This window comes from Phocoena phocoena, chromosome 4 (genome assembly GCF_963924675.1).
Source record: "Phocoena phocoena chromosome 4, mPhoPho1.1, whole genome shotgun sequence".
NCBI lineage: Eukaryota > Metazoa > Chordata > Mammalia > Artiodactyla > Phocoenidae > Phocoena > Phocoena phocoena.
Genome location: NC_089222.1, coordinates 77,479,305 through 77,507,286, shown reverse-complemented (window position 1 = coordinate 77,507,286; position 27,982 = coordinate 77,479,305). Strand labels below are relative to the sequence as shown.

At 37.1% G+C, this 27,982-nt stretch overlaps 1 protein-coding gene across 1 annotated transcript in view; it reads left to right on the top strand.

Annotated features, from left to right (window-relative positions):
* SEC22A (SEC22 homolog A, vesicle trafficking protein) overlaps window positions 1-27,982 on the top strand; it is a 72,977-nt gene that overhangs the window by 38,858 nt on the left and 6,137 nt on the right. The window contains exons 4-5 of the mRNA XM_065876739.1: window positions 4,228-4,343; window positions 17,312-17,377. Of these exons, the coding sequence (XP_065732811.1) occupies window positions 4,228-4,343; window positions 17,312-17,377 (182 nt within the window). The remainder of the gene's footprint in view (window positions 1-4,227; window positions 4,344-17,311; window positions 17,378-27,982) is intronic.

Genomic DNA, 27,982 nt, shown 5'->3' with positions numbered 1-27,982 from the left:
TCATATAACATAATACATTAAAATGTGATTAAATATCTCTTTCAATTTGTTAAAATGAGAAAGTGTCACCCTCACATTCTGTGCAGATGGAGTTTTCTCTTAGTAAGCATTCCCACAGTTCTTAGGAAGGGGGTAGGGTGGGAGTGGGGGAATCTCCACTTGAGAATTTCCTTTCTCACGGTGATTTGGCACTTCTCCAGCCTATCCTTCAGCATAATGTGTGCCTTGTCCTTGTTAAAGGAGGCTTGTCATTTGCTTTCATGTCTTTAAAAATATTTCTGGTCATTTGAAATAATTTATAAATGGTATACTATCATTATAAAGAGAGTGCTCCAAGGGCAAGAGGCAAGTGTTAGCAACTGAGTAAATATTTAATTTGTATAGACATTTATTTCTTAAATAGGTATTGATCAACACATTAAAATGGTAATATTTTTCTGTTCAAGAATGGCTGTTCCTTACTTGACCACAAAAGGCTATGGTTCTTCAAATGTAAAATGGATAGCTAGTGGGAAGCAGCCGCATAGCACAGGGAGATCAGCTCGGTGCTTTGTGACCACCTAGAGAGGTGGGATAGGGAGGGTGGGAGGGAGGGAGATGCAAGAGGGAAGAGATATGGGGACATATGTATATGTATAACTGATTCACTTTGTTATAGAGCAGAAACTGACACACCATTGTAAAGCAATTATACTCTAATAAAGATGTTAAAAAACAAAAAACAAAACAAAAATTATAATTATGTGACATGATAGAGGTGTTAGCTAACACTATGATGGTCATATTGTAATATACAAATGTATCAAATCAACACATCGTACACCTTAAACTACAGTGTTATATGTTATTCATATCTCAGTTTTTGGTATGAAAAAATTTTTGATTGAAACTTTATTGCAGCTTTATTGTAATAGTGTTTTACATCTTGATGTATATCTGTTCAGTTTTTTGTCTGTTTCTATGTATGCATGTATGTGTGTTTATATACATATAAAAGTGACATTATACCATACACACAAATATATATACTATAAATAAGTATGTTTTTTAAAAAAAACTCATGATAACTGCATTAATTGTAATGAAAATGTAAATTAAAACTATGGTTAACTTCCAAGTTATATTAAAAAGAACGATAAGGATGGAGTGCTATCTGAATTCTCATTAAAAAAATTTTTTTTAAAAAGCTATGGTTCTTAATTACAGTACAGAATATTGTTTGGCTTTTTTGTAAGGTAAACTTGCTTTGTATACTTTAGAAATATTATTTCTATAATCTATTTAGTTATCAGGTGTCTTTATGCTTGAGGCCCTTGTTAAGGATCTCTTTTTTACTTAGAGCCCAGTTCCCCCTTACTACTCAGAGGGAGTGGGGAAGCATGGAGGGAGGGATGTAAAACATGACTAATTGATAGACCAACTGGATAGATTTTCAAATTGCGAGATTTTTTTCTGTAGTGATAGAAAATTTGGTATCGGTACTTTACAAAGGCATTTAGTTTTTTGTTTTCATATTAAAATCTCAAGGAAATTGATTAGGAGACCAAGCAGTCAGCTCCGGCACAGAAGAAATTTAAGAAAACTCATCCTGTATTAGGTGGATTTTCTGCTGAACCTGGGGAATAAATACTTTTTTGCGACATGTGGGTTTTCGTGTTTTTATGAATTGTTTAGGGAAGCTTTTCTGCTGTAATGGCTGAATATAAGTTGCAGAGATTTAAGCCCTTCCTTATATTAATGTCCCACCTCATTAACTTCATTGTTAGGGCTTTTACACTTCAGTGATTTAAATAAAATGATCTAAATGTAGTTCTGTTGTCCTCTCTTTCTCCCTTTTGAGGTCTAGATGATTATGTATTTAGTTTTGTGTTTTCATTTAGACTCTATAGTTAATTCTGTTAACTGCAAGATGATGAAGGGAAGCTATTGTATTTCTAAGTATCTTATGCTGCAACTTCTTCAACTGTTGTTTTAGCTTTTTTACTTTCAAATGGTCTTCAGAGACCAGGAACCTCATAAGAATCCATTCTACTGTAGAGTCCAGATCGGTGATTATAGATGAGCTTTCACATATATCCTGTGGTATTTATAGAGCTGGAACCCAGATAAGGAAAAGCTTTGCTTAAAAGCAAGCTATGCAATCTTGAGAACGAAAAAAGGAGCTGGAGGAATAAGGCTCCCTGACTTCAGACTATATTACAAAGCAACAGTAATCAAGACAGTATGGTACTGGCACAAAAACAGAAAGATAGATCAGTGGAACAGGATAGAAAGCCCAGAGATAAACCCACGCACATATGGACACCTTATCTTTGATAAAGGAGGCAGGAATGTACAGTGGAGAAAGGACAGCCTCTTCAATAAATGGTGCTGGGAAAACTGGACAGGTACATGTAAAAGTATGAGATTAGATCACTCCCTAACACCATATACAAAAATAAGCTCAAAATGGATTAAAGACCTAAATGTAAGGCCAGAAACTATCAAACTCTTAGAAGAAAACATAGGAAGAACACTCTATGACATAAATCACAGCAAGATCCTTTCTGACCCACCTCCTAGAGTAATGGAAATAAAAACAAAAATAAACAAATGGGACCTAATGAAACTTCAAAGCTTTTGCACAGCAAAGGAAACCATAGCCAAGACCAAAAGACAACCCTCAGAATGGGAGAAAACATTTGCAAATGAAGCAACTGACAAAGGATTAATCTCCAAAATTTACAAGCAGCTCATGCAGCTCAATAACAAAAAAACAAACAACCCCATCCAAAAATGGGCAGAAGACCTAAATAGACATTTCTCCAAAGAAGATATACAGAATGCCAACAAACACATGAAAGAATGCTCAACATCATTAATCATTAGAGAAATACAAATCAAAACTACAATGAGATATCATCTCACACCAGTCAGAATGGCCATCATCAAAAAATCTAGAAACAATAAATGCTGGAGAGGGTGTGGAGAAAAGGGGACACTCTTGCACTGCTGGTGGGAATGTGAATTGGTTCAGCCACTGTGGAGAACAGTATGGAGGTTCGTTAAAAAACTACAAATAGAATTACCATATGACCCAGCAATCCCACTACTTGGCATATACCCTGAGAAAACCAAAATCCAAAGAGAGTCATGTACCAAAATGTTCATTGCAGCTCTATTTACAATAGCCAGGACATGGAAACAACCTAAGCGCCCATCATCGGATGAATGGATAAAGAAGATGTGGCACATATACACAATGGAATATTACTCAGCCTTAAAAAGAAATGAAATTGAGATATTTGTAATGAGATGGATAGACCTAGAATCTGTCATACAGAGTGAAGTAAGTCAGAAAGAAAAAGACAAATACCGTATGCTAACACATATATATGGAATTTAAGGGAAAAAAATGTCATGAAGAACCTAGGGGTAAGATAGGAATAAAGACGCAGACCTACTGGAGAACGGACTTAAGGATATGGGGAGGGGGAAGGGTGAGTTTTGACAGGGCGAGAGAGAGTCATGGACATATACACACTAACAAACGTAGTAAGGTAGATAGCTGGGGGGAAGCAGCCGCAAGGCACAGGGATATTAGCTCGGTGCTTTGTGACAGCCTGGAAGGGTGGGATGGGGAGAGTGGGAGGGAGGGAGACGCAAGAGGGAAGACATATGGGAACATATGTATATGTATAGCTGATTCACTTTGTTGTAAAGCAGAAACTAACACACCATTGTAAAGCAATTATACCCCAATAAAGATGTTTAAAAAAAAAAAAAAAAAAAAAAAAAAGCAAGCTATGTTTGTCCTTAAAACTGTTTTCTAAGCATTTTCAGAAAAAGTTGGAATTATGTAGTGAATTTCTGAGCAGACTCACCTTTGCAAATATTTGCAGCTACTTGTAAATGGTAGACATATTTAGGCATAAGGGTTTTTCCTGTATGATTTACTGCCAGATATGAGGACACCTTAGCACTGTATACCCCAAATGCAAATTAGGTGTCTTTGTTAAAAGTGTAGAGAAAAAGAAGTTAATTTGAGTTCAGGGGAATTAAGCTGTCATGTCAGATATTTTGCATTTTAAAAAATATTTAATTTCTAAGGTGCATTATTAAATAATTTCATGAAGATTCATCCGTATTTGACCCCTTTAAATTGAGCATTGAATTTCATTTTACATACCTGTAGGTATTGACGTGAGATATTGATGTTTATTCCTAATCACTTCTTTTATTTTCCAGCTCACCAGCGACTGGAACCAGCAACTCTGTCAGGGATTGTGGCATTTATCCTTAGTCTTTTATGCGCAGCTCTGAATTTAATTCGAGGCTTTCATGCCATAGAAAGTCTCCTGCAGGTACTGTGCTATTTTTGCAATTTCAGGTGACTATGCCTTTTGATTTTACTTGTTACACAATTGATTTAAATTGATTTGGGTATTAGTACAACTTAAAATGCATGCTCAAGATTTTGTATTCTTTATACCTACTCTAGTTTCCCCTTCCTCTAAAAACACTGATTTCTAGTTGACTTCTTTGACCTAATTAACACATATTTATTTATTATCTACTCTCCCAGGAGGTACTGTTTAGAGGTATTCTGGGGACACCAAGATACGTGTGACGAGGGCCCTGCAGTCTCAGACCCTAGAGTTGAATTGGGGAGGCAAAGAAGTCCACAAACAAATGCCAAGTACAGAAAGTTTGGAAGAGGAGTGGTCAGTGTGAGTCAGGATAGGAGAAGGAAGCTCTGTGGTGAGGGAAACTCTGGGAGGGGTGAGCGGGACCTAGAAGGATCTGAGTGGACAGAGAGGAGTAGAAGAGGGCATTCATGGCCAGGTTTTTGTCCTACCGCTGGGTATTCCTACCTAGTTATCTGCTCCTTTTCCTTTTTTACTGGTGGCTGCCTGTGAAATCACTAATTTCTTGAGATATTGCCAACTATTTTGTTATCCAGAGGAGTTTCTTCCAGAGAGTAAAGCTATCAGAGTATACTTTTTCTCTTATTCTTTTTGTAAACTTTTGAAACTCCCTTTCTTAAAGTTAAGCACATCTCAGCCTTCCTTTCCGTGTTTCTAATCACTTTCCCTGAAGATTTTTTTGACACTCCCATGTTGTAAATTAGTTCTCTTTTTTTGGCCAGTATTAAGCCAAGAATATCATTTGTAAAAACCCAATCAAGACACCTTCTATTCTGTTTTTAAATAGCTGTTAGTTTGGGGGAATACTCAAGAGAGTGCCATTTTGAGTACCCTCTGAACATCCTCAGCCATATGAAGCCAATAGCTGAGGACATCACAGGTTCCAGGCAGCTGAGCTTTGCCTGCAGGGGGGTTGGGGGTCTTTTCATGACTTCCAAATTCCTCTCCCGAACATCCTGGGCATGCAGGTAAAGCCCCTCTTCCCTTTCAGGCACAGGACAGCTGGCTATTGTCTCTTGTCATTCCTGCCCCTGTTCCTTAGCCAGTTAGCTTTATTCCAGCAGGATTTCAATTTCGAGCTCGTTAAACCACCTGCCAAAAAGAAACAAAGGCAATTTGGAGACTGCTGACTCAAAATACTAATAAATAAGATCCTCTCTTGCCTTTTTTTTTTTAACTTGATGTAGTGGAAAGAACAGTAGCATAGGAGTGTGAAGAGTTGATTTTTGTTTGTGGAAGAAAGAGAGCGAGAGAGAGGGTTGGCTCCAGCTGAGCTACTGATTAGCTCGGTGACCTTGAGTAGCTCACCTTACTTTCTGGTCCTCAGTTTTATTGCTTATAAAATGAAGGAGAAAGGTGGATTTGATGAGTATTTCTCTAAGTAAAGGACACATTTACACCTGGTTACACAATAGATGACTTTAGGTGGTAGAGAGAGAAACATTTTTAATTTTAAGAGTTATGTATTTAATGTATATTAATGTATAGTGTCTGTGTTTGGTAAGGGATACTAGTTTCTGTTAATGGTAGAGATATGAAAATTTCCTTTTAAAAGAAATTAATTTTAATAAAAGTCACCTTTATGACATATCTTAATAAATAATGGTATAATTAGTATTTAGAGTTGTCAAAAATTATGAAGGTGGTTCTGTGAGGTTAAAATTTCATTGTTAAAATAATTCTCTGGTTGTTTGAAATTGGCAAACTAATAAAGGGAAGGAGCAGGCCTGGGTAGAGGAAAGGAGAGCTTTACCATCCCTGACTTAGAAGACAGTACATAAGTTGCAGAACCTGGCGTTTAGTCTGCATGATTTTTAAGTTAAAATTCAGGCAAGGCTGTCATATCTCACAATTTTTTCAGGCACTCACATCCTATCCTTCCTCTTCCTGGACTGATTCTTTCCTCTGATTCACAACTTCAAAACTAAGCAAGTAGTATAGAACGGATGAACAACAAGGTCCTACTGTATAGCACAGGGAACTATATTCAATATCCTGTGATAAACCATAGTGGGAAATAATATTTTTTAAATGTATGTATATGTATATCTGAATCACTTAGCTGTACAGCAGAAATTAATGCAACATTGTAAATCAACTATACTTCAGTAAAATAAATTTTTTAAAAAACTAAGCAAGTAGTATAAACTACAGCTTTTCATGGCTTTTGAGCTGTTATCCCCGACTAATGCCTGCCTTGATTCCTAAGTGTTTCATGTTCTCCCTCTGATCAGTAATGTCTTTGCCTCATCACAGTTGAGGTTTTCAGAAGAATAGTAATATGATTAAACTACTGCTTATGTGTAACTGACTGATAGCTCTGAGACTTCTCAGCCTACTTATATTTTAAAAAGACAACATTACAAACCGGTATCTCTCATGAACATAGAAGCAAAAGCCCTCAACAAAATATTAGCACATTGAATCCAACAGTGTATTAAAAGTATTATACACTACAACCAAGTGGGTTTTATTCCAGTTTTGCAAGGCTGACTCAACATTTGAAAATCAAATACAAATACAATCTATCACATCAACAGCTAAAGAAGAAAAATCATATGGTCATATCATGCTTTTTTGTCAGAAAAAGCATTTGGGGGCTTCCCTGGTGGCACAGTGGTTAAGTATCTGCCTGCCAATGCAGGGGACACGGGTTTGGGCCTTGGTCTGGGAGGATTCCCACATGCCGCAGAGCAACTAAGTCCGTGCACCACAACTACTGAGCCTGTGCTCTGGAGTCCGCATGCTACAGCTACTGAGGCCCGCGCTCCTGGAGCCCGTGCTCCGCAGCAAGAGAGGCTGCCACAGTGAGAGGGCTGTGCACCACAGCGAGGAGTGGCCCCCGCTCGCTGCAACTGGAGAAGGCCCGCGTGCAGCAACGAAGACCCAATGCAGCCCAAAATAAATAAATTAAATTAAATTAATTAACAAAAAGAAAAAGCATTTGACAAAATCATGATAAAACTCACAGCAAACTAGGAATAAAGGGGAACTTCCTTAACTTGATAAGGAATATCTACAGAAACCCTACAGCTAACATCATGAATGATGAGAAAGTACATGTTGTCTTCCTAAGATCGGGAACAAGACAAGGATGTCCCCTATCACCACTCCTATTCAACATTGGAAGACCTAGTGAATGCAATAAGACAAAGAAAACGAAAAGTATACAGTTTGGGAAGGAGGAAATACAGCTGCCTTTATTCATAGATGGCATGATTATTTATATAGAAAATCCCAAAGAATCAACAAACTCCTAGAACTAATAAGTGATTGTAGCAAGGCCACAGGATCCAAAGTTAATGCATAAATGTCAATTGCTTTCTTATATATCAGCAAGGAACAATTGAAATTTGAAATTAAAATTACAATTCCATTTATATTGCCCCCCCCAAATGAGACACTTAAGAATAAATCTAGCAAAATACATAGAAGATCTATATGGGGAAACCATAAAACTCTGATAAAAGAAGGGCTACCATGTTCATGGATTGGAAGACTGAAAATTGTTAGGATGTTGGTTCTTCTCAACTTGATCTGTAGATTCAACACAATCCCAATCAAAATCCCAGCAATTTATTTTGTAGATATTGGCAAAGTGATTTTAAAGTTTATATGGAAAGGCAGAAGACCCAGAATAACCAACACAATACTGAAGAAAACAAAGAGAACTGATGCTATCCAATCTCAAGACTTACTGTTAAGCTATAATTAAGACAGTGTGCTACTGGCAAAAGAACAGACAAATAATTTAGTCAATGGAACAGAATAGAGAGCCTAGAAATAGACCCACACAAATATAATCAACTGATCTTTGACAAAGCAACTAAAGCAATTCAGTGGAGAAAATTTTCTTTTCAATGAATGGTGCTGGACAGCTGCACATCCACATGCAAAAAAAAAAAAAAAAAGCTTGACACGGATCTTACACCTTGGACAAAAAAGTTAACTCAAAATGGATCACAGACCTAAATATAAAACAAAACTATAAAACTTATAAAAGGTAACAGGAGAAAACCTAGGTGACCATGGGTGTGGTGATGAATTTTTAGATCAATAACAAAAGCTTGATCCATGAGAGAAAAAATTGGTAAGTTGGACTCAATTTTAAAACTGCAAAGGACATTTTTAAGGGAATGAAAAAGATAAGCCATAAGCTAGAAGAAAGTATTAAAATATTTGCAAAACACATCTGGCAAGGACTTGTATCTAAAATATACAAAGAACTCTAAAACTGAAGAAAGCAAACAACCCAATTAAAAAATGGGCTAAAGAACTGAACAGACACCTTAACAAAGTAGATATACAAGAGGCAAATAAGCATATACAGAGATGCTCAACATCATATGTCATTAAGAAAATGAACATTGAAACAGCAGTAACATACCACTAAACATCTATTAGAATGGCAAAATCCAAAAAACTGACAATACCAAATGCTGATGAGGAAATGGGACAATAGGAACTCTCACTCATTGCTGATGGGAAGTCAAAATGGTACAGTTACTTTGGAAGACAGTTTGGCTATTTCACACAAAGCTGAACATAGACTTATTGTATGATCTAGCAGTCATGCTTCTAGGTATTATATACCCAAATGAGTAGAAAACTTACATCCACACAAAAACTTGTGCATGAATGTTTGTATCAGCTTTATTTGTAATTTCAAAAAGCTGGATGCAGTTAAGATGCCTTTCAAAAGGTGAATGGATAGGGACTTCCCTGATGGTACAGTGGTTAAGACTGTGCTTCCAATGTAGGGGGCATGGGTTCAATCCCTGGTCGGGGAACTAAGGTCCCACATGCTGTGTGGCGTGGCCAAAAGAAAAAAAAAAACCAGAATACACCCAAATAAATCCATCATTAAAAAAAAAAGTGAATGGATAAACAAACTTCAGCAATCCATACAATGGAATATTATTCAGTAATATATAAAAAGAAGTGAGCTATCAAGCCAGAAAAAGACATGGCTAAACCTTAAGTTCATATTGCTTAATGAAAGAAGCCAGTTTGAAAAAACTATATACTATATGATTCCAACTGTATGACATTTTGAAAAAGGCAAAACTCTAAAGACAGTAAATGAAAAGATTTGGAGGGAGAGAGGAAGGGATAAATAGTAGGAGCGTGAGATTTTTAGGGCAGTGAATCTGTTCTGTACCTTACTGTAATAGTGGTTATGTCATTATACATTTGTCAAAACCGATAGAATGTACAACACAAACAGTGGGCCCTAATGTAAACCATGGACTTTAATAATAGTATGTCACTATTGGCTCATCAGTTGTACCCCCTTAATGCAAGATGTTAATGATAGAGGAAACTGGGTAGGGGAAAAATGGTTATATGGGAACTCTACTATCTGCTTCATTTTCTGTAAACCTAAAACTGCCCTAAAGATAGCAGTCTATTCACACATACATACACACACACACACACACACACACACACACACATACACATACACACATATATACACATGCTTCTTGCCTCTGTCTTAGAGTCTACAATTTCTGTAGAAGCTTCAAGGGTTTTTTTGTTTGTTTTAAATAGTTCCTTAAAACTGTGGTGGTAGGGTGTGAAAGCAGCATGGGGTACATTTTTGATGGAGAAAAGGTTAGAGTGGTCTTTTTCATAGTAAAAGTAGTAGATCATTTATAATTTGGGCACTCTCTGGATGCTTGTATCTTTGAAGATGTGTCTTTCTGATGGTTGATACGGAATTCTTTCTTTTTCACTGTCGTCCTAGACTAAATTCACTCCAACAGCACTGCTTTCTCACTTGACCCAGGGAACTGTAAATTGGTCCATATGGGATTTTTAGCTATCTGGGAACTAGGGACACCTGCTTATTCTGTTCTCTTAGCATTGTTTCAAATCTTTGTTCTGCCATAACCCACATACATTCATCAACAGTTGAGGTTCCTAAAACAGTGATGCTTTAAGAGAGCAGTGAGGAAACAAGAGTGCAAAGTTGGGGGAATGTAGTCCACAGGTACTTTGTCACTCATAGGTAATTTTAAGGTATTTTCCAGCAAGTTCTGATCCTCACCTAAATGAGAAATACTGCTTTTGGAAATTCACTGGACCAAAAGTAGGGACCCCATTGTTCCAGTTATTGGGGATTTTATATCTGCATAGAGATAATGTTCTGGTAAGTGACTGGTGCTTGGAGATATGCTTCCTTGTCTTGTTATGAGAATAATGAGGGAGTACTATGTAGTGTTGGATTCCGTGTCCTAAAAGATGGAATGGACCATAGGCAAACAAATGGAGATGAATGCAGAGGGCACTGTGATAAACTTAGACCTCTTAGCAGGATAGGATTAGGGGTGCAAGCTAGATTAATTTCAGTGAGTACATCCTTTATAGCTTGAATTAACCTGAAAAAAAATATACACGAAATTAGGGGCCTGAGTTCTCTCCCTTTTAATTTTCCCGCATTAGCACCTATTTTATCATTGTTCATGACTTGTACTGGTTAAAAGGTCCTTTTTATTCTCACTGAAGACATTGAACTTAAGACATACTCTTAGCCTTCTCTCTGGTTCATCATTGTACTTTGTGTTAGGAATAATCTCTAGAGTCGCTGGTTAATTTTTGGTCAGTAAAGTAGATCTTTTTGAGGTAGTCTGCTGTGTAGACTTGAATGCAAAATCCAGGACATGGGGCTTAAACTTTTATCTGTTCTGAAGTTACCTGTATTGGTGTTAACTCAGATAGATCATGGTGGTGATAGAGGAGGTGGAACGACAGTACCTAAATTAAGTGGCCTCAACATTTCTTTAATACTTGATTTAAGAGCAAAGGATTTATTTGGGGATCATATTTTTAGATCTAAATGAAAGTGTGTAGTGTATTTCCTGAGTGTGAGCAATATATCAATATTAATTTAAAGTTTGCTTTCTTGGGGCTTCCCTGGTGGAGCAGTGGTTGAGAGTCCACCTGCCAATGCAGGGGACACGGGTTCGTGCCCCAGTCCGGGAAGATCCCACATGCCGCGAAGCGGCTGGGCCCGTGAGCCATGGCTGCTGAGCCTGCGCGTCCAGAGGCTGTGCTCCGCAACGGGAGAGGCCACAACAGTGAGAGGCCCGCATACCGCAAAAAAAAAAAAATATTAAAGTTTGCTTTCTTAAGGCTGTGAATTCTAAATACTCTTCTTGAATGCTAAAAATGATTGCCACGTTTATCTTCTAGTATGTAGCCTGGTGCCTGAGGCATGTTTAAATTTCAGAACCCACATGAACCAACATACCTGTATAATGCTGTTTGAAGCTTCAGCACAGTTTGTTTCTTCTAGATTAATAACTGCCTCTTAGGGTGACAAGGAGGGATTTATTAAAATGTGTAGTACTGAAGTTTTTCTTTGGTATCTTGAGTTCAGACTGAGGAGGTTTAGGGTGAATACAGTTTCTTTTTATTAAGTTGGTGAATTTGATTTGGTGTTCACAGTAATGTGTAAATTAGATTATTTTCACTCATTTCCATACTTTGTTCTGAGTTTAGAGATGTTAATTAGTTTATTGTGAATTGACACCTCACAAATGTATGAGCTTTTATCACACTGGGTTTCTTTTTCCTGTGTTCCTTTAAGGATCAACCTTGAAGCAATGATCTTAATTAAGCTGATGCCAACCTAGAAGTAATTCGCACATGGTACATTAGGAAAAAATATGAGTATTCTGATATAGCAGTAGAAATGCTGACCTGGAAGTCAGAATACCTGGCTGGATCCCCTCTGCCAGTTAACTAACTTTGTGACCTTGGGTTGGTTATTTTACCTTCTTGGAGCTCATTTTCCTATTCTGCAAGAGGAAAGTTTTAGACTACATAGGCTCAAGGACCACTTCAGTACTAAGGTGCTAACTCTCTGATTCTAAAATTGTTTGTAATGGATACTACAACTAAAAGTAATCAACTTGCTTTTATTCCTTCAGTTCTTTATTTCCAGTAGATTTGTTACTACCTTTTAAAGAAATTACATACCTATTAAAGCTCACTGAAAGTTTGGATTTATTTAGTAGCGTAATATCTATGCTAAGATGCATTGCTTGCTTTCTTCTAAAAAAATAAATGTATTTTTCCTGAGTTCTATGCTCATTGTTAAAGAATTGGGGGAAAATGTATAAAGAAGAAGAGAAAAATCCCAAATTTTCTTATTTTATTAATATATACCATATATATACATATCATATCCATTATGTAACTTTGTGTCCTTTTTTTCACCTAAGATTAAAAAGTGAATTTTTCCCAATTATTACAAACATTTAAATAGTATCATTCTAATACATTTGTATGGCTATTATATGAAGTTTCTGCTTACCTCTTTATCATCACCTTAAAAAAAAATTCTTTCCCTTTATTTGTTATTTTTCAAGCAATGTTGGTAATCTAGCATCCTCTGAAGGTGAATGTGATTTTTAAAAATTTGAACTCCTTACCTTAGCCCTTCCTTCCCCACCCCACCTTTATCCCTTCTCGTGTCGACCCTGCACCCCCCCCACTCCCACTTCTGTCCATTCTCTAAATCTCTGCCCCATGTTTCCCCAACCTCTAGCTATTCATCTGTTTTTCATCTGCTTCCTCTCTACTGGCTCTGTTCTCTCAGCTCATAAATATGTTATAGCCTGCTGATCTTTAAAAAATGAACAAAAAACCCTAAAAAAAACCTCCTGATGCATGTTCCCTTCTAATATTTTGAAAGCATAGACTATGCCTGTTGCCCCCATTCCCTTACCTCTGTTCTCTTAGTTTACTGTGATCTCTTTCCGCCCTCATAATTCTTTCAAACATCGACCATTAAGTTCACCAGTGTCTTTCTGGTTGCCAAATATTGCAGCCACTCTTGAGGCCTTGTTTGATGTTTCCTCTCTGTCTCATCTCACACACTGTTCAGTTCTTCCTTTTGAAAATAACTCATTGTTTAAATTCAAAAATAATGTTTATTTTAGAAAACTTAGAAGCAAGTGAAACAGCTCACTATTAATAGTTTGATGTGTTACTTTATTCTTCTTGACATTATCTCATTCCTTCCGTTCTGTGAAACAATTTTCTCCTGTTGTACTTTTTTCCTATCTCTTCTTGTTCCTCAGTTTATTTGGTAAACTTTCTTCCTCCACCTCTCCTTTAAAGAGTAGCGTTTGTGTCATGTCCTGAGCTTTATATTCTTCTAACTCTATACCTTCTCTTTGGATATTTTCATAACTTAAAGAGTTAATACATGTATATCCACAAATATCCACAGTCACGCATACACACAGTAAAATGTGTAGATGGTAAATTTCAAAGCCTTTAATTTTCACAGTAAGTAATTCTCTTCCCATTTCTCCTCCCCAGAGTCAACCACTGGTGTATCCTTCTAGAGCGATTATGTGCATATGCTAATACATATGTATTTCTATATTTACTTATATAATTATTCTTTTAAAATTATTCCTTTATAAATGGCAGTATACTGTTCATAGTGATTTGCATCTTTTTCCACCTGACAATGTGTAGATCATTTCATAGCAGTATATAGAGATTCTTTTTAGTGACTGCATAGCATTTTTATTTTCATTTGTATCCCTGTTTTCCCCCACCACACAACATTTTATTTTGAAAGAATTTAAACCTACAGAAAGTTTTTAAAAGAACAATACAATTAACATCTACCTGTATACATACCTACCTTTCTTTCTTCTTTTATCTCTTTATTTTCTTTTTTTTCTGAATCATTGGAAAGTAAAATTGTAGGTATTATGACATTATATCCCAAAATTATTCACTATGTCTGTCTTAAGGACTAGGACATTCTCCTGCATAATCACAATACCATTCTTACACCAAAGACATTGAAGATCAGTGCAGTATTAGCTAATGTAAAATCTATATTCAAATTTCACAATCAAAATTGACCCCGAATATCCTTTATATATACTTTTTTCTCTCTCCAGTCTATCAGCCAATCAAGAATTAAGCTTTGCATTCGGTTGTCATAGTCCTTTATTTCATTTAACTACTATTTAAATATATGACAACTAAACTAGAGCTCTAGGTTAAACTGTTCCCTGAAGCTGACTTAAATGTCTACTAAACATAATTATTTGGATGTGTCACTAGCAACTCCAAAATACCTTGTCCAAAATGAACTCAAGTTTTTTCTGCTCTCAGACCTACTTTTCCTCCTGTATCCCCAACTTGGTGAATGGTATCATTTAAATGTTGCCTGAATAGGAGACCTTGGAGTCATCCTAGCCTCTTCCTTCTTGAAACTGCACAAGCTACTCCCTTTGCCTGGAATTCTCTTCCTACCTTGTCTACTAGTCCATCCTTCAAAATGCAAATTAAGCTTTATTTTCTGTGCCAAACCTTCCCTGATCCTTTTTTTCTCCAGGTAGAATTAAATGTGTCTCCAGTAGGCTCCTGTAGTACCCTGTACACACTCCTATCCCATCAGTTACCACTTCAGGCGGGAATTGTTGCTCTTTGTATCTGCCTTCCTGTTTAGAGTTGAGCTTCTTGAGTTGCTGTTGACTTGTTTTCTGTCCTTGGTCTAGTAACACAGTACTTGGCCCATAAGTGTTTAATGAATGACTATTTATTGAATGGAAGAATATGTTTATAGATATTCTCTTTAGCAAGGGGAAATAAAGATTTTTCAAAGCTGAACTCAATTTGGCATGCATTTGTTGAATTCCTACTATGTGCACAGTTTCATGCAAGTAGTAAGATTTAGTTTCTGCCCTGAAGGAAGGTTAGGATCTCATTGAGAAGACAAGGCCAGTACATTAGAGATTTAAACAATATTGAAAGGTAATCCTAATTATCTGATGAATGATGCAGACAGTAACCTCTGGGAAAGAGAAGTTAGAGAATGTTTTTGAATACTTACTGTGTGTCAGTTACTGTTCTATATTTTTGCCACTGTTATTTCATTGAATCTCTACAACTTTTCAAAAAAGGGAATTGAAGTTAAATAAATAGTCCATGATCATACAGCTAATAAGATTTGAACCCAGATCTGATCGTCCAGAAACATGCTTTTAAGTGTTCCAAAGGCAATTAAGAGAGTTATAAAGTGATAGTGTAAATTTAGGGAAAATACAGTATTCAATTGTAAGACAGTAATTAAATTATTATATAGTCCCACAATTAAAGGTTATATAATTATTACAAATTAAGTAGTTGAGAAATATTTAGTATCTTGAGAACATGTTTATGATATAGTGTGAAGTACTAGAAAGCAGTATGTAAAAGTATGATTCCATTTTTTTAACGTACATATATTTTTGTACAGAAAGGATTGGAAGGAAGTACCTAAATGGTTAATAGTAATTCTCCCAAAGTTGTAATATTATGGACCATACGAGTTTCTTCTTTGTAACATTCTGTTTCAGATTCTCTACAATGAACATGAACTTTTATAATCAAAAAAGATCATTTAATGGACTGAAGAAAAAACAATCAAGCAGAACTTATTTAAAAGTCTTAGAATTATTAAAGTAGAAGGGTTTTGTGTTGACCTTCCCTGCCTCTGGGATTGAACTGGCCTAACCATCCCAGACAGATCAATGGTTTCTATTTTAAGATCCTCTCACTAGGATAAGCCCCTTTCCCTCTGCCTTACAGGCACTTCTGTTGTCCAATAGCAAATGGAAAAGCAATTTTCTCTTTATATTATTTCCTGAAGACATGGTCGTGAGAGACACTCCCATGTCTTCTGGAAATTTTTATTGTATAAAGAGATTTTTTTTCTAAAGGGCCAAATTTAATGTTTCTACCTAGAAGAAAGAAATTTGATGCTCCTGCCTGGGCTTTATGTTCTACTTCATAAAAACATTGAAAGAAATGATAAATATAGATATTTAAGAGGAATCAGAAAGGAATAGAAAAAAAGGGTTTGTTACATGTCTCTATTAGTTTTCTTTTAAAAGAAATATTCTATGAATAATCTATCTCTGTTTTTTCTCTGGGTGCTTTTTTTTCTAGCATATCATGTACGACTGAATTTCCTCATTGGGATATAGCACACTCTAGTGGACAGTAGCTTTTCAGTTTGGGTTGTCTTTTTTTTTGTTTTTTTTAAATCATGCCAGAGACTTTATTGGACAGTTCAGTAATGTGCTTACTAGATGGTAAAGTTTGTCAATATTTATTTGAGCCAAATAGTAATCCTATCAAGCAGGCTTAACTTTATAGGCCACTGGGGTGTTGTACTTTTTTTTTTTTTAATTAATTAATTAATTTATTTTTGTCTGTGTTGGGTCTCCGTTGCTGCATGCAGGCTTTCTCTAGCTGTGGCGAGCGGGGACTACTCTTCATTGTGGTGCATGGGCTTCTCATTGCAGTGGCTTCTCTTGTTGCGGAGCACGGGCTATAGGCACGCGGGCTTCAGTAGTTGTGGCACGTGGGCTCAATAGTTGTGGCTCACAGGCTCTTAGAGCGCAGGCTCAGTAGTTGTGGCACATGGGCTTAGTTGCTCCTCAGCATGTGGGATCTTCCCGGACCAGGGATCAAACCCATGTCCCCTGCACTGGCAGGAGGATTCTTAAACCACTGTGCCACCAGGGAAGTCCCTGGGGTGTTGTACATTTTTATTTGGTTTCTTTAGTAGCAAGAAGAGAGGCTTTCTACGTTACATGGAAATTTGTTTCCATTGGCTTTCATCTTCTCTTGGATAAGATATAGTTGATGGGGAGGCCCAGACATAGAGGAAGACTGGTAGCCTTCCTCTACCTCACACTCCCTGGTTCTTATAATGTATTTTATGTTTCTATTTCAGGACTCTTGAGAATTTTTATATGCCACTTTTGAAAATTTTGACCATTTGTGCGTAAATGTTGTCATATCCTATCCCAATGGATTGTTTTTGGAAATGGGCTTGCACCAGAAAAAAAAAAGTAATTTTTATTTTGCTTTTGCAGAGTGATGGCGAGGATTTTAATTACATTGTTGCATTTTTCCTTGGAACAGCAGCCTGCCTTTACCAGGTAGGTTCTCTCTGATTTTAAGAAACACTTTCCCATTATTGCTTGTTTCAGGTATCAATTCTAAAAATTTCTTGTGCACTTTAAATAAATAAAAATAATGTCTGAGTTTTTGCCCCTTTTTTAAATTTGAGCCTCTGTTAGCTTTGTGACCCTTCTGAATGGACATAGATCCCAGTGAACTCAGTGTTAGCCCTCTCCTGTACTGGGGCTTCATTGGCGGCAGGTCCTCAGCCTATGGCAGTAAAGACTATACTTCTAGATATTCTGGTGACTTATTATTCAGCTTCAAAGCTCTGCTTTTATTCCAGGTTGAGGATTTTGTACTTTGGGGAAAGTCTTTGAAGAGGGAACAGTAAAAGCAGGATTTTAGGATATTTAATTTAGCACTGATGAGTAGGATGGATTGTCAGAACAGAGAGACTAGAAGCAAGGAAATGAGTTGAGAGGCAGAATGTAATGAAAGCCTAAGTTAATGGTAATGGCAGTAGGGATAGGAAAAGGAAGGACGCTGAGAAGGAAGACTCACTAGGACTCAAAGACAGAATAGATCTGAGACTTTAGGAGGGAGGAGGTTTTGTACCTGAGAGATAGGGAGATACGTACTCCCATTTCTAAGAACAGAGGAAGCACAGATGTGTTAGGGAAGGGAGAGGTAACCATGCCAATTACCCAGATTCAAGAATGTCTTTGCTGGGCTTCCCTGGTGGCGCAGTGGTTGAGAGTCCGCCTGCCGATGCAGGGTACACGAGTTCGTGCCCTGGTCCGGGAAGATCCCACATGCCGTGGAGCGGCTGTGCCCGTGAGTCATGGCCACTGAGCCTGCGCATCCGGAGGCTGTTGCTCCGCAACGAGAGAGGCCACAACAGTGAGAGGCCTGCGTACTGCAAAAAAAAAAAAAAGAATGTCTTTGCTAAAACACGTTAGAGCAAGCAAGGCATTTTGACCTAACTTTTCTAAGTGGCACATTTCTCTGTCTTGCATAGAAAAACATTAGAAAGGTTCAGGACTGCAAATAAAAGACTACCTAAAACTCGGTAGAAGCCTTTAGGGAAATAAATATGCATATATATATATATATATATATATATATATATAAATATATATATATATATAAATATATAAAGTACATGTACACTTTTTTTTGACCGCGCTGTGCGGCATGCAGGATCTTACTTTCCCGACCAGGGATTGAACCCGTGGCCCCTGCATTGGGAGCACAGAGTCTTAACCACAAGGGAAGTCCCAGGAAATATTTTAAATATATGCATTTGACTTTTATGTAAAAACATATTAGAAATTTCAGTTTCAGTGGCCGCATTTAAAAATGTATTTATTGGGCTTCCCTGGTGGCGCAGTGGTTGAGAGTCCGCCTGCCGATGCAGGGGACACGGGTTCGTGCCCCGGTCTGGGAAGATCCCACATGCCGCGGAGCGGCTGGGCCCGTGAGCCATGGCCGCTGAGCCTGCGCGTCCGGAGCCTGTCCTCCGCAACGGGAGAGGCCACAACAGTGAGAGGCCCGCGTAACGCATAAAAAAAAAAAAAAAAAAATGTATTTATTTATTTGGCTGCTCCAGGTCTTAGTTGTGGCACGCAGGATCTTTAAAGTTGCAGCATGCTGTCTCTTAGTTGTGGCATGTGGGATCTAGTTCCCTGACCAAGGATCGAACCTGGGCCCCCTGCATTGGGAGCGCAGAGTCTTAACCACTGGGCCGCCGGAGAAGTCCCAGCACCATTTTTTTTTCAATCCCCTAATTTTTCTTAATCATTTATATTAGCTTCAGAAATTTTTCCTGTAAAATTTGGCAGATTGAATTTAATTAATGACATTTCATGCAGGAAATGTAAAAGCTTGTATTCGTTGATGTCACAAGTACTTTAATTTTATGAAATATTCTTATGTAGATTTTCTACTTTAATCTCTACAGTCCTATCACACAGGGTATATATCCTCATTTTTGAAAAGGAAAAATCTGAGACAGTTTCAGTACTGTCCTGAGGTCACATAGCCAGTAAGTGGTAGAGTCAGAACTCTGAGTCTTCTGATTTTCAGTGTCATATTCATTCCACTATATCATGCTGTCTCTAAGCAAAATTCTATATTTACATGATTTTTATAATGCTATAAAGTTACAATTTAATAACTTTTATAGGCATTATTTCATATGATTCTAAAACAGTGTGAGGTAAATATTAACTTTAAAATAATTTCCTGAATGATTGTTCTTATAAAATATACTTTTAGCTGTTTTGTCTTAGTGAAATAATTTTAAATTCTAATAATAATGCAAAAATATGTTGAGCTCTTGCTTTGTGCTAAGCTCTTTGCTTTCCTTGTACCACTAAATCCTCAAAGGAAGCCCCACACTAATCCTATTATTATCACCATTTTTCACTGAGGCCCAGACAGTTCTTACAGCCAGTCAGTGACTTGAACCCAGGCGACTCCAGAACCAGTGCTCTTGCCTATAGATAGACACACCTGTTACCTTTCTCAGAACACCTAAAAGTAGTTTTTAGAGTTGCCTCATGGTGGAGCAGTGTCACCCAGGTGATCTTTTAACTTGAGAAAAATAAACAAATTCATGCTTTAAAAAAGAAAATCAAAAAACCAATTTCCTTCATATTGACAGGCATGAAACTGCATGCTTTCCAAATTTGCTGAGCAGAGTGATAATAATGTTTTTCCCACAGTAAAAACTAAGTGATTACATTTTACCATATAACATGCTCTATCTCCAATTGTCAGGATATTTTTTCATCTCCGTCAGATCAGACCTCAAAGGCCACTACTACATGGTTTGTTGCCTTTTCCTCCAGGCCATGGGTACTTAGGGAATCACAGCGTTCAGCCAGATAGAGATAATCTTGATATGGAGCATTTAAAATAGGAAATCAGGGAATTCCCTGGTGGTCCAGTGGTTAGGACTCCACGCTTCCACTGCAGGGGGCACAGATTTGATCCCTGGTCGGGAAACTAGCATCCTGCAAGTCACGTGGCATGACCTAAAAAAAAAGATAAAATAGGAAATCAGAGGAAGTCTGAAGAAACTAGAGACTATTTTCCTTCAGTGTTTTGTTTTGAAAACCTTCAGACTTACAGAAAAGTTGAGAAACTGGTACACCTAGAATCACCAATTGTTAGCATTTTGCAGCACTTGCTTTATCTCATTCTCTCTTTGTATGTTTGTGCGTATAGTGTGTATATTTGTTGTTTATAATGTAAGTTGCAGATAAAATGAATGTATAAAGTTGTTTTTCTTATTAAACTTTTTATTTTGAGATAATTAGATTCATGTGGAGTCATAAGAGAGCACCTGTATAATGTTTACCTGCTTCCCCGCAATGTTCCATCTTGCAAAGCTATAATACAGTATCCCAACAGGATATGGATATTGATGCAGTTAAGATATATAACAGTCCTATCACCATAAAGACTCCTCATGTTGCCTTTTATAGTTCCCTCCTGCCCTAACCCCTCCTTAATCTCTGGCAACAACTAGTGTGTTCTCCATTAATATAATTTTCTCATTTTGAGTATGTTATATGAATGGAATCATATAGTATGTAACCTTTTGTGATTGGCATTTTTTACTCAGCATAATTCTCTGGAGATTTACCCAAGTTGTTGGATGTATCAATTGTTTGTTCCTTTTTATTGCTGAATTATATTCCATGGTATGGCTGTACCACAGTTTGATCAGTCACTCATTTGAAGGACATCTGAGTTGTTTCTAGTTTTTGGCTGTTATAAATAAAGCTGCTATAAACCTTCATGTACAGGCTTTTGTGTGAACAAAAAAGTCTTCATTTCTCTGAGGTAAATGCCCAGGAGTGCAATTGCTGGGTCATGTGGTAGTACATAGTAGTTGCATGCTTATTAAGAGACAAACTGTTTTCCAGAATAGTGTACCATTTTACATTCCCACCAGCATTGTGTGAGTGATCCAGTTTTTCTGCATCCTTATTGGCATTTGGTGTCGTCTCTATTGTTTTATTAATACTTTATCCATTCTGATAGATGTGTAATGATATCTCATTGTGGTTTTTTTTTTTTTTTTTTTTTTTTTTTTTTGCGGTACGCGGGCCTCTCACTGCTGTGGCCTCTCCCGCTGCGGAGCACAGGCTCCGGACGCCCAGGCTCAGCGGCCATGGCTCACGGTTCCAGCCGCTCTGTGGCACGCGGGATCCTCCCGGACTGGGGCACGAACCCGTGTCCCCTGCATCGGCAGGCGGACTCTCAACCACTGCGCCACAAGGGAAGCCCCTCATTGTGGTTTTAATTTGCAGTTTCCTAGTGGCTAATGATGTTGGAAATAATTTTATGTGCTTATTTGTCATCTTTGTATCATCTTGGGTGAAATGTCTATTCATGTCTTTTGCCTATTTTCTAATGAGATTGTTTGTCTTAAACTGTTGAGTTGGAGAGTTCTTTATATATTCCAGATATTAGTCCTTTGTCAGATACGTAGTTTGCAAATATCTTCTCCCAGTCTTAGCTTGTCTTTTCATCCTCTTAACAGAGTCTTCTGCAGATCAAGCATTTAAAATTTTTATGAAGTTTAATTTTTCACTTTTCCCTTTTTTTTTTTTTCTGTACTGAATTGCTTTTGCATTAAAAAAAATCGGTTGGGCATGTTTATGTGGATCTTTTTCTGGGCTGTGTATCTGTTCCATTGATCTATGTGTCTGTCCCTCTGCCAGTACCATATAGTTTTGATTACTTCAGCTATTTAATAAGTCTTAAATTCAATTTTCTTAATAGTTATAGAGATATTCAAATAATGTTTTATACTGGGTGAATTATGGTGGTTTGTGTTTTATGAAGAAGTGGTCCATTTCACTTAGGTTATCAAATTTGTGTGTCGAATGGTTATAGTATTCCCTTACTATCCTTTTGATGTCTGTAGGCTGTGCAGTGATATTTCCTGTTTCAGTCATCATATTGATCATTTGTATCTTCTCTTTTTCTTTATCAGTCTTTCTTGTTAATTTCAGTGATCTTTTCACAGAGCCTGCTCTTCGTTTTGTTGTTTTTTTCCTATTTTCTATTTTATTTTATTATTTCTTTCCTCATGCTTGCTTTGTCTATTTGGCTCTTTATCTAGGTTCTTGAGATGGGAGCTTTGATGATTTGATTTGAGATTTTTCTCTTTTGTAATGTATACATTTAGTGTTACAGATTTCCCTCTTAGCATTTCATTAGCTGTGTTCCATAAATTTTGAGCTGTTGTATTTTCATTTTCATTTAATTCAGTGTATTTAAAAAAATTTTCCCTGGGATTTCCTCTTTGGCCTATGGATTATTTAGAATTGTGTTGCTTAGTTTCCAAGTGTTTGGATATTTTCTGGTTTTCTTTCCATTATTGATTTCTAGTTTGATTCCATTGTAGTTTGAGAACATATTCTGTGTGATTTCAGTTATTTTACATTTGTTGAGGTTTGTTCTGTGGCGCAGAATATGGTCTGTCTTGGTATATGTTCCTTGGGCACTTGAACAGAATGTGTGTATTCTGCTGTTTTTGAGTGGGTGTTCTATAAATTTTGATTAGGTTCTGTTGGTTGATGGCTTTGTTCAGTTTTTATGTATCCTTGCTGATTTTCTGGCTAGTTCTATCAATTGTTGAGAGAGGAATATTTAATTTTTCAACTGTAATTGTGTATTTCTCATTTGAGTTCTATCAGTTTTTGCAGTTCTGTTGTTTGGTTCATACACATTTAGGATTGCTGTATCTTCTTGGTTGATTGATCCATTTATCATTTTTTTAACATCTTTATTGCAGTATAATTGCTTTACAATGGTGTGTTAGTTTCTGTTTTATAACAAAGTGACTCAGCTATATATATACATATATCCCCAGATCTCCTCCCTCTTGCGTCTCCCTCCCTTCCTCCCTATCCCACCCCTCTAGGTGGTCACAGAGCACCAAGCTGATCTCCCTGTACTATGCAGCTGCTTCCTACTAGCTATCTGTTTTACATTTGGTAGTGTATATATGTCCATGACACTCTCTCACTTAGTCCCAGCTTACCCTTCCCCCGCCCCGTGTCCTCAAGTCCATTCTTTGTGTCTGCATCTTTATTCCTGTCCTGCCCCTAGGTTCTTCATAACCATTTTTTTGGATTCCATATATATGTGTTAGCATACAGTATTTATTTTTCTCCTTCTGACTTACTTCACTCTGTATGACAGACTCTAGGTCCATCCACCTCACTAAAAATAACGCAATTTCGTTTCTTTTTAAGGCTGAGTAATATTCCATTGTATATATGTGCTACATCTTCTTTATCCATTCATCTCTTGATAGACATTTAGGTTGCTTTCATGTCCTGGCTATTGTAAGTAGTGCTGCGATGAACAATGTGGTACATATATATCTTTTTGAATTATGGCTTTCTCAGGGTATATGCCCAGTAGTGGGATTGCTGGGTCATACGATAGTTCTATTTTTAGTTTTCTAAGGAACCTCCATACTGTTCTCCATAGTGGCTGTATCAATTTAATTCCCACCAGCAGTGCAAGAGGGTTCCCTTTTCTCCACACCCTTTCCAGAATTTATTATTTCTAGATTTTTTGATGCTGCCCATTATCACTGGTGTGAGGTGATACCTCGTTGTGGTTTTGATTTGCATTTCTCTAATGATTAGTGATGTTGAGCATCTTTTCATGTATTTGTTGGCCATCTGTATGTCTTCTTTGAAGAAATGCTTATTTAGGTCTTCTGCCCATTTTTGTATTGGGTTGTTTGTTTTTTTGACATCGAGCTGCATGAGCTGCTTGTAAATTTTGGAGATTAATCCTTTGTCAGTTGCTTCATTTGCAAATATTTTCTCCCATTCTGAGGGCTGTCTTTTCTTCTTGTTTATGGTTTCCTTTGCTGTGCAAAAGCTTTTAAGTTTCATTAGGTCCCATTTGTTTATTTTTGTTTTTATTTCCATTTCTCTGGGAGGTGGGTCAAAAAGGATCTTGCTGTGATTTATGTCATAGAGTGTTCTGCCTATGTTTTCCTCTAAGAGTTTTATAGTGTCTGGCCTTACATTTAGGTCTTTAATCCATTTTGAGTTTATTTTTGTGTATGGTGTTAGGGAGTGTTCTAATTTCATTCTTTTACATGTAGCTGTCCAGTTTTCCCAGCACCACTTTTTGAAGAGGCTGTCTTTTCTCCATTGTATATTCTTGCTTCCTTTATCAAAAATAAGGTGTCCATATGTGCGTAGGTTTATCTCTGTGCTTTCTGTCCTGTTCCATTGATCTATCTTTCTGTTTTTGTGCCAGTACCATACTGTCTTGATTACTGTAGCTTTGTACTATAGTCTGAAGTCCAGGAGCCTGATTCCTACAGCTCCGTTTTTCGTTCTCAAGATTGCTTTGGCTATTCGGGGTCTTTTGTGTTTCCATACAAATTGTGAAATTTTTTGTTCTAGTTCTGTGAAAAATGCCATTGGTAGTTTGATAGGGATTGCATTGAATCTGTAGATTGCTTTGGGTAATATAGTCATTTTGCAATGTTGATTCTTCCAATCCAAGAACATGGTATATCTCTCCATCTGTTTGTATCATCTTTAATTTCTTTCATCAGTGTCTTACAGTTTTCTGCATACAAGTCTTTTGTCTCCTTAGGTAGGTTTATCCCTAGGTATTTTATTCTTTTTTTTGCAGTGGTAAATGGGAGTGTTGTCTTAATTCCTCTTTCAGATTTTTCATCATTAGTGTATAGGAATGCAAGAGATATCTGTGCATTAATTTTGTATCCTGCTACTTTACCAAATTCATTGATTAGCTCTAGTAGTTTTCTGGGAGCATCTTTAGGATTCTCTATGTATAGTATCATGTCATCTGCAAACAGTGACAGTTTTGCTTCTTCTTTTCTGATTTGGATTCCTTTTATTTCTTTTTCTTCTCTGATTGTTGTGGCTAAAACTTTTTGTTTTGTTTTGTTTTGTGGTACGCAGGCCTCTCACTGTTGTGGCCTCTCCCGTTGTGGAGCACAGGCTCCAGATGCGCAGGCTCAGTGGCCATGGCTCATAGGATCTTCCTGCACCGGGGCACGAACCCATGTCCCCTGCATCGGCAGGTGGACTCTAAACCACTGCGCCACCAGGGAAGCCCTTTTTTTTTTACATCTTTATTGGAGTATAACTAAAACTATGTTGAATAATAGTGGTGAGAGTGCACAACCTTGTCTTGTTCCTGATCTTAGAGGAAATGGTTTCATGTTTTCACCATTGGGAACGATGTTGGCTGTAGCTTTGTCATATATGGACTTTATTATGTTGAGGTAAGTTCCCTCTATGCTTACTTTCTGGAGGGTTTTTTAAATCATAAACGGGTCTTGAACTTTGTTGAAAGCTTTTTCTGCATCTATTGAGATGATCGTATGGTTTTTATCCTTCAATTTGTTAATAGTATATCACATTGATTGATTTGCATATATTGAAGAATCCTTGCATTCCTGAAATAAACCCCACTTGATCATGGTGTATGATTCTTTTAATGTACTGTTGGATTCTGTTTGCTAGTATTTTGTTTAGGATTTTTGCATCTGTGTTCATCAGTGATATTGGCCTGTAGTTTTCTTTCTTTGTGACATCTTTGTCTGGTTTTGGTATCAGGGTGATGGTGGCCTCGTAGAATGAGTTTGAGAGTGTTCCTCCCTCTGCTATATTTTGGAAGAGTTTGAGAAGGATAGGTGTTAGCTCTTCTCTAAGTGTTTGATAGAATTTACCTGTGAAGCCTCTGGTCCTGGGCTTTTGTTTGTTTGAAGATTTTTAATCACAGTCTCAATTTCAGTGCTTGTGATTGGTCTGTTTATATTTTCTATTTCTTCCTCATTCAGTCTCGGAAGGTTGTGCTTTTCTAAGAATGTGTCCATTTCTTCCAGGTTGTCCATTTTATTGGCATATAGTTGCTTGTAGTAATCTCTCATGATCCTTTGTATTTCTGCAGTGTCAGTTGCTACTTCTACTTTTTCATTTCTAATTCTAATGATTTGAGTCTTCTCCCGTTTTTGTTTTTCTTTTTGCTTTTTTGCGGTATGCGGGCATCTCACTGTTGTGGCCTCTCCCGTTGCAGAGCACAGGCTCCAGACGCGCAGGCTCAGTGGCCATGGCTCACGGGCCTAGCCGCTCCACAGCATGTGGGATCTTCCCGGACCGGGGCATGAACCCGCATCCCCTGCATTGGCAGGCAGACTCTCAACCACTGCACCACCAGGGAAGCCCCCTCCCTTTTTTTCTTGATGAGTCTGGCTAATGGTTTATCAATTAATGTTTATCTTCTCAAGGAACTAGCTTTTAGTTTTATTGATCTTTGCTATTGTTTACTTCATTTCTTTTTCATTTATTTCTGATTGAGTTAATCTTTATGATTTCTTTCCTTCTGCTAACTTTGGGGGTTTTTTTGTTCTTCTTTCTCTGATTGCTTTAGGTGTAAGGTTAGGTTGTTTATTTGAGATGTTTCTTGTTTTTTGAGGTAGGATTGTATTGCTATAAACTTCCCTGTTAGAACTGCTTTTGCTGCATCCCGTAGGTTTTGGGTCATCGTGTTTTCATTGTCATTTGTTGCTAGGTATTTTTGATTTCCTCTTTGATTTCTTCAGTGATCTCTTGGTTATTTAGTAGTGTATTGTTTAGCCTCCTTGTATTTGTATTTTTTACAGATTTTTTCCTGTAATTGATATCTAGTCTCATAACATTGTGGTCAGAAAAGATACGATACTATTTCAATTTTCTTAAATTTACCAAGCCTTGATTTTTGACCCAAGATATGATCTATCCTGGAGAATGTTCCATGAGCACTTGAGAAGAAAGTGTATTCTGTTGTTTTTGGATGAAATGTCCTATAAATATCAGTTACGTCTATCTTGTTTAATGTATCATTTAAAGCTTGTGTTTCCTTATTTATTTTCGTTTTGGATGATCTGTCTGTTGGTGAAAGTGGGGTGTTAAAGTCCCCTACTATGATTGTGTTACTGTCGATTTCCCCTTTTATGGCTGTTAGCTTTTGCCTTATGTATTGAGGTGCCCCTATGTTGGGTGCATAAATATTTACAATTGTTATATCTTCTTCTTAGATTGATCTCTTGACCATTATGTAGTATCCTTCTTTGTCTCTTGTAATAGTCTTTATTTTAAAGTCTATTTTGTCTGATATGAGAATTGCTACTCCAGCTTTCTTTTGATTTCCATTTGCATGGAATACCTTTTTCCATCCCCTCACTTTCAGTCTGTATGTGTCCCTAGGTCTGAAGTGGGTCTCTTGTAGACAGCATATGTACGGGTTTTGTTTTTGTATCCATTCAACCAGTCTATGTGTTTTGGTGGGAGCATTTAATCCATTTACATTTAAGGTAGTTATCGATATATATGTTCCTATTACCATTTTCTTAATTGTTTGGGGTTTGTTATTATAGGTCTTTTCCTTCTCTTGTGTTTCCTGCCTAGAAAAGTTCCTTTAGCATTTGTTGTAAAGTTGGTTTGGTGGTGCTGAATTCTCTTAGCTTTTGCTTGTCTGTAAAGGTTTTAATTTGTCTGTTGAATCTGAATGAGATCCTGGCTGGATAGAGTAATCTTGGTTGTAGGTTTTTCCCTTTCATCACTGTAAATATG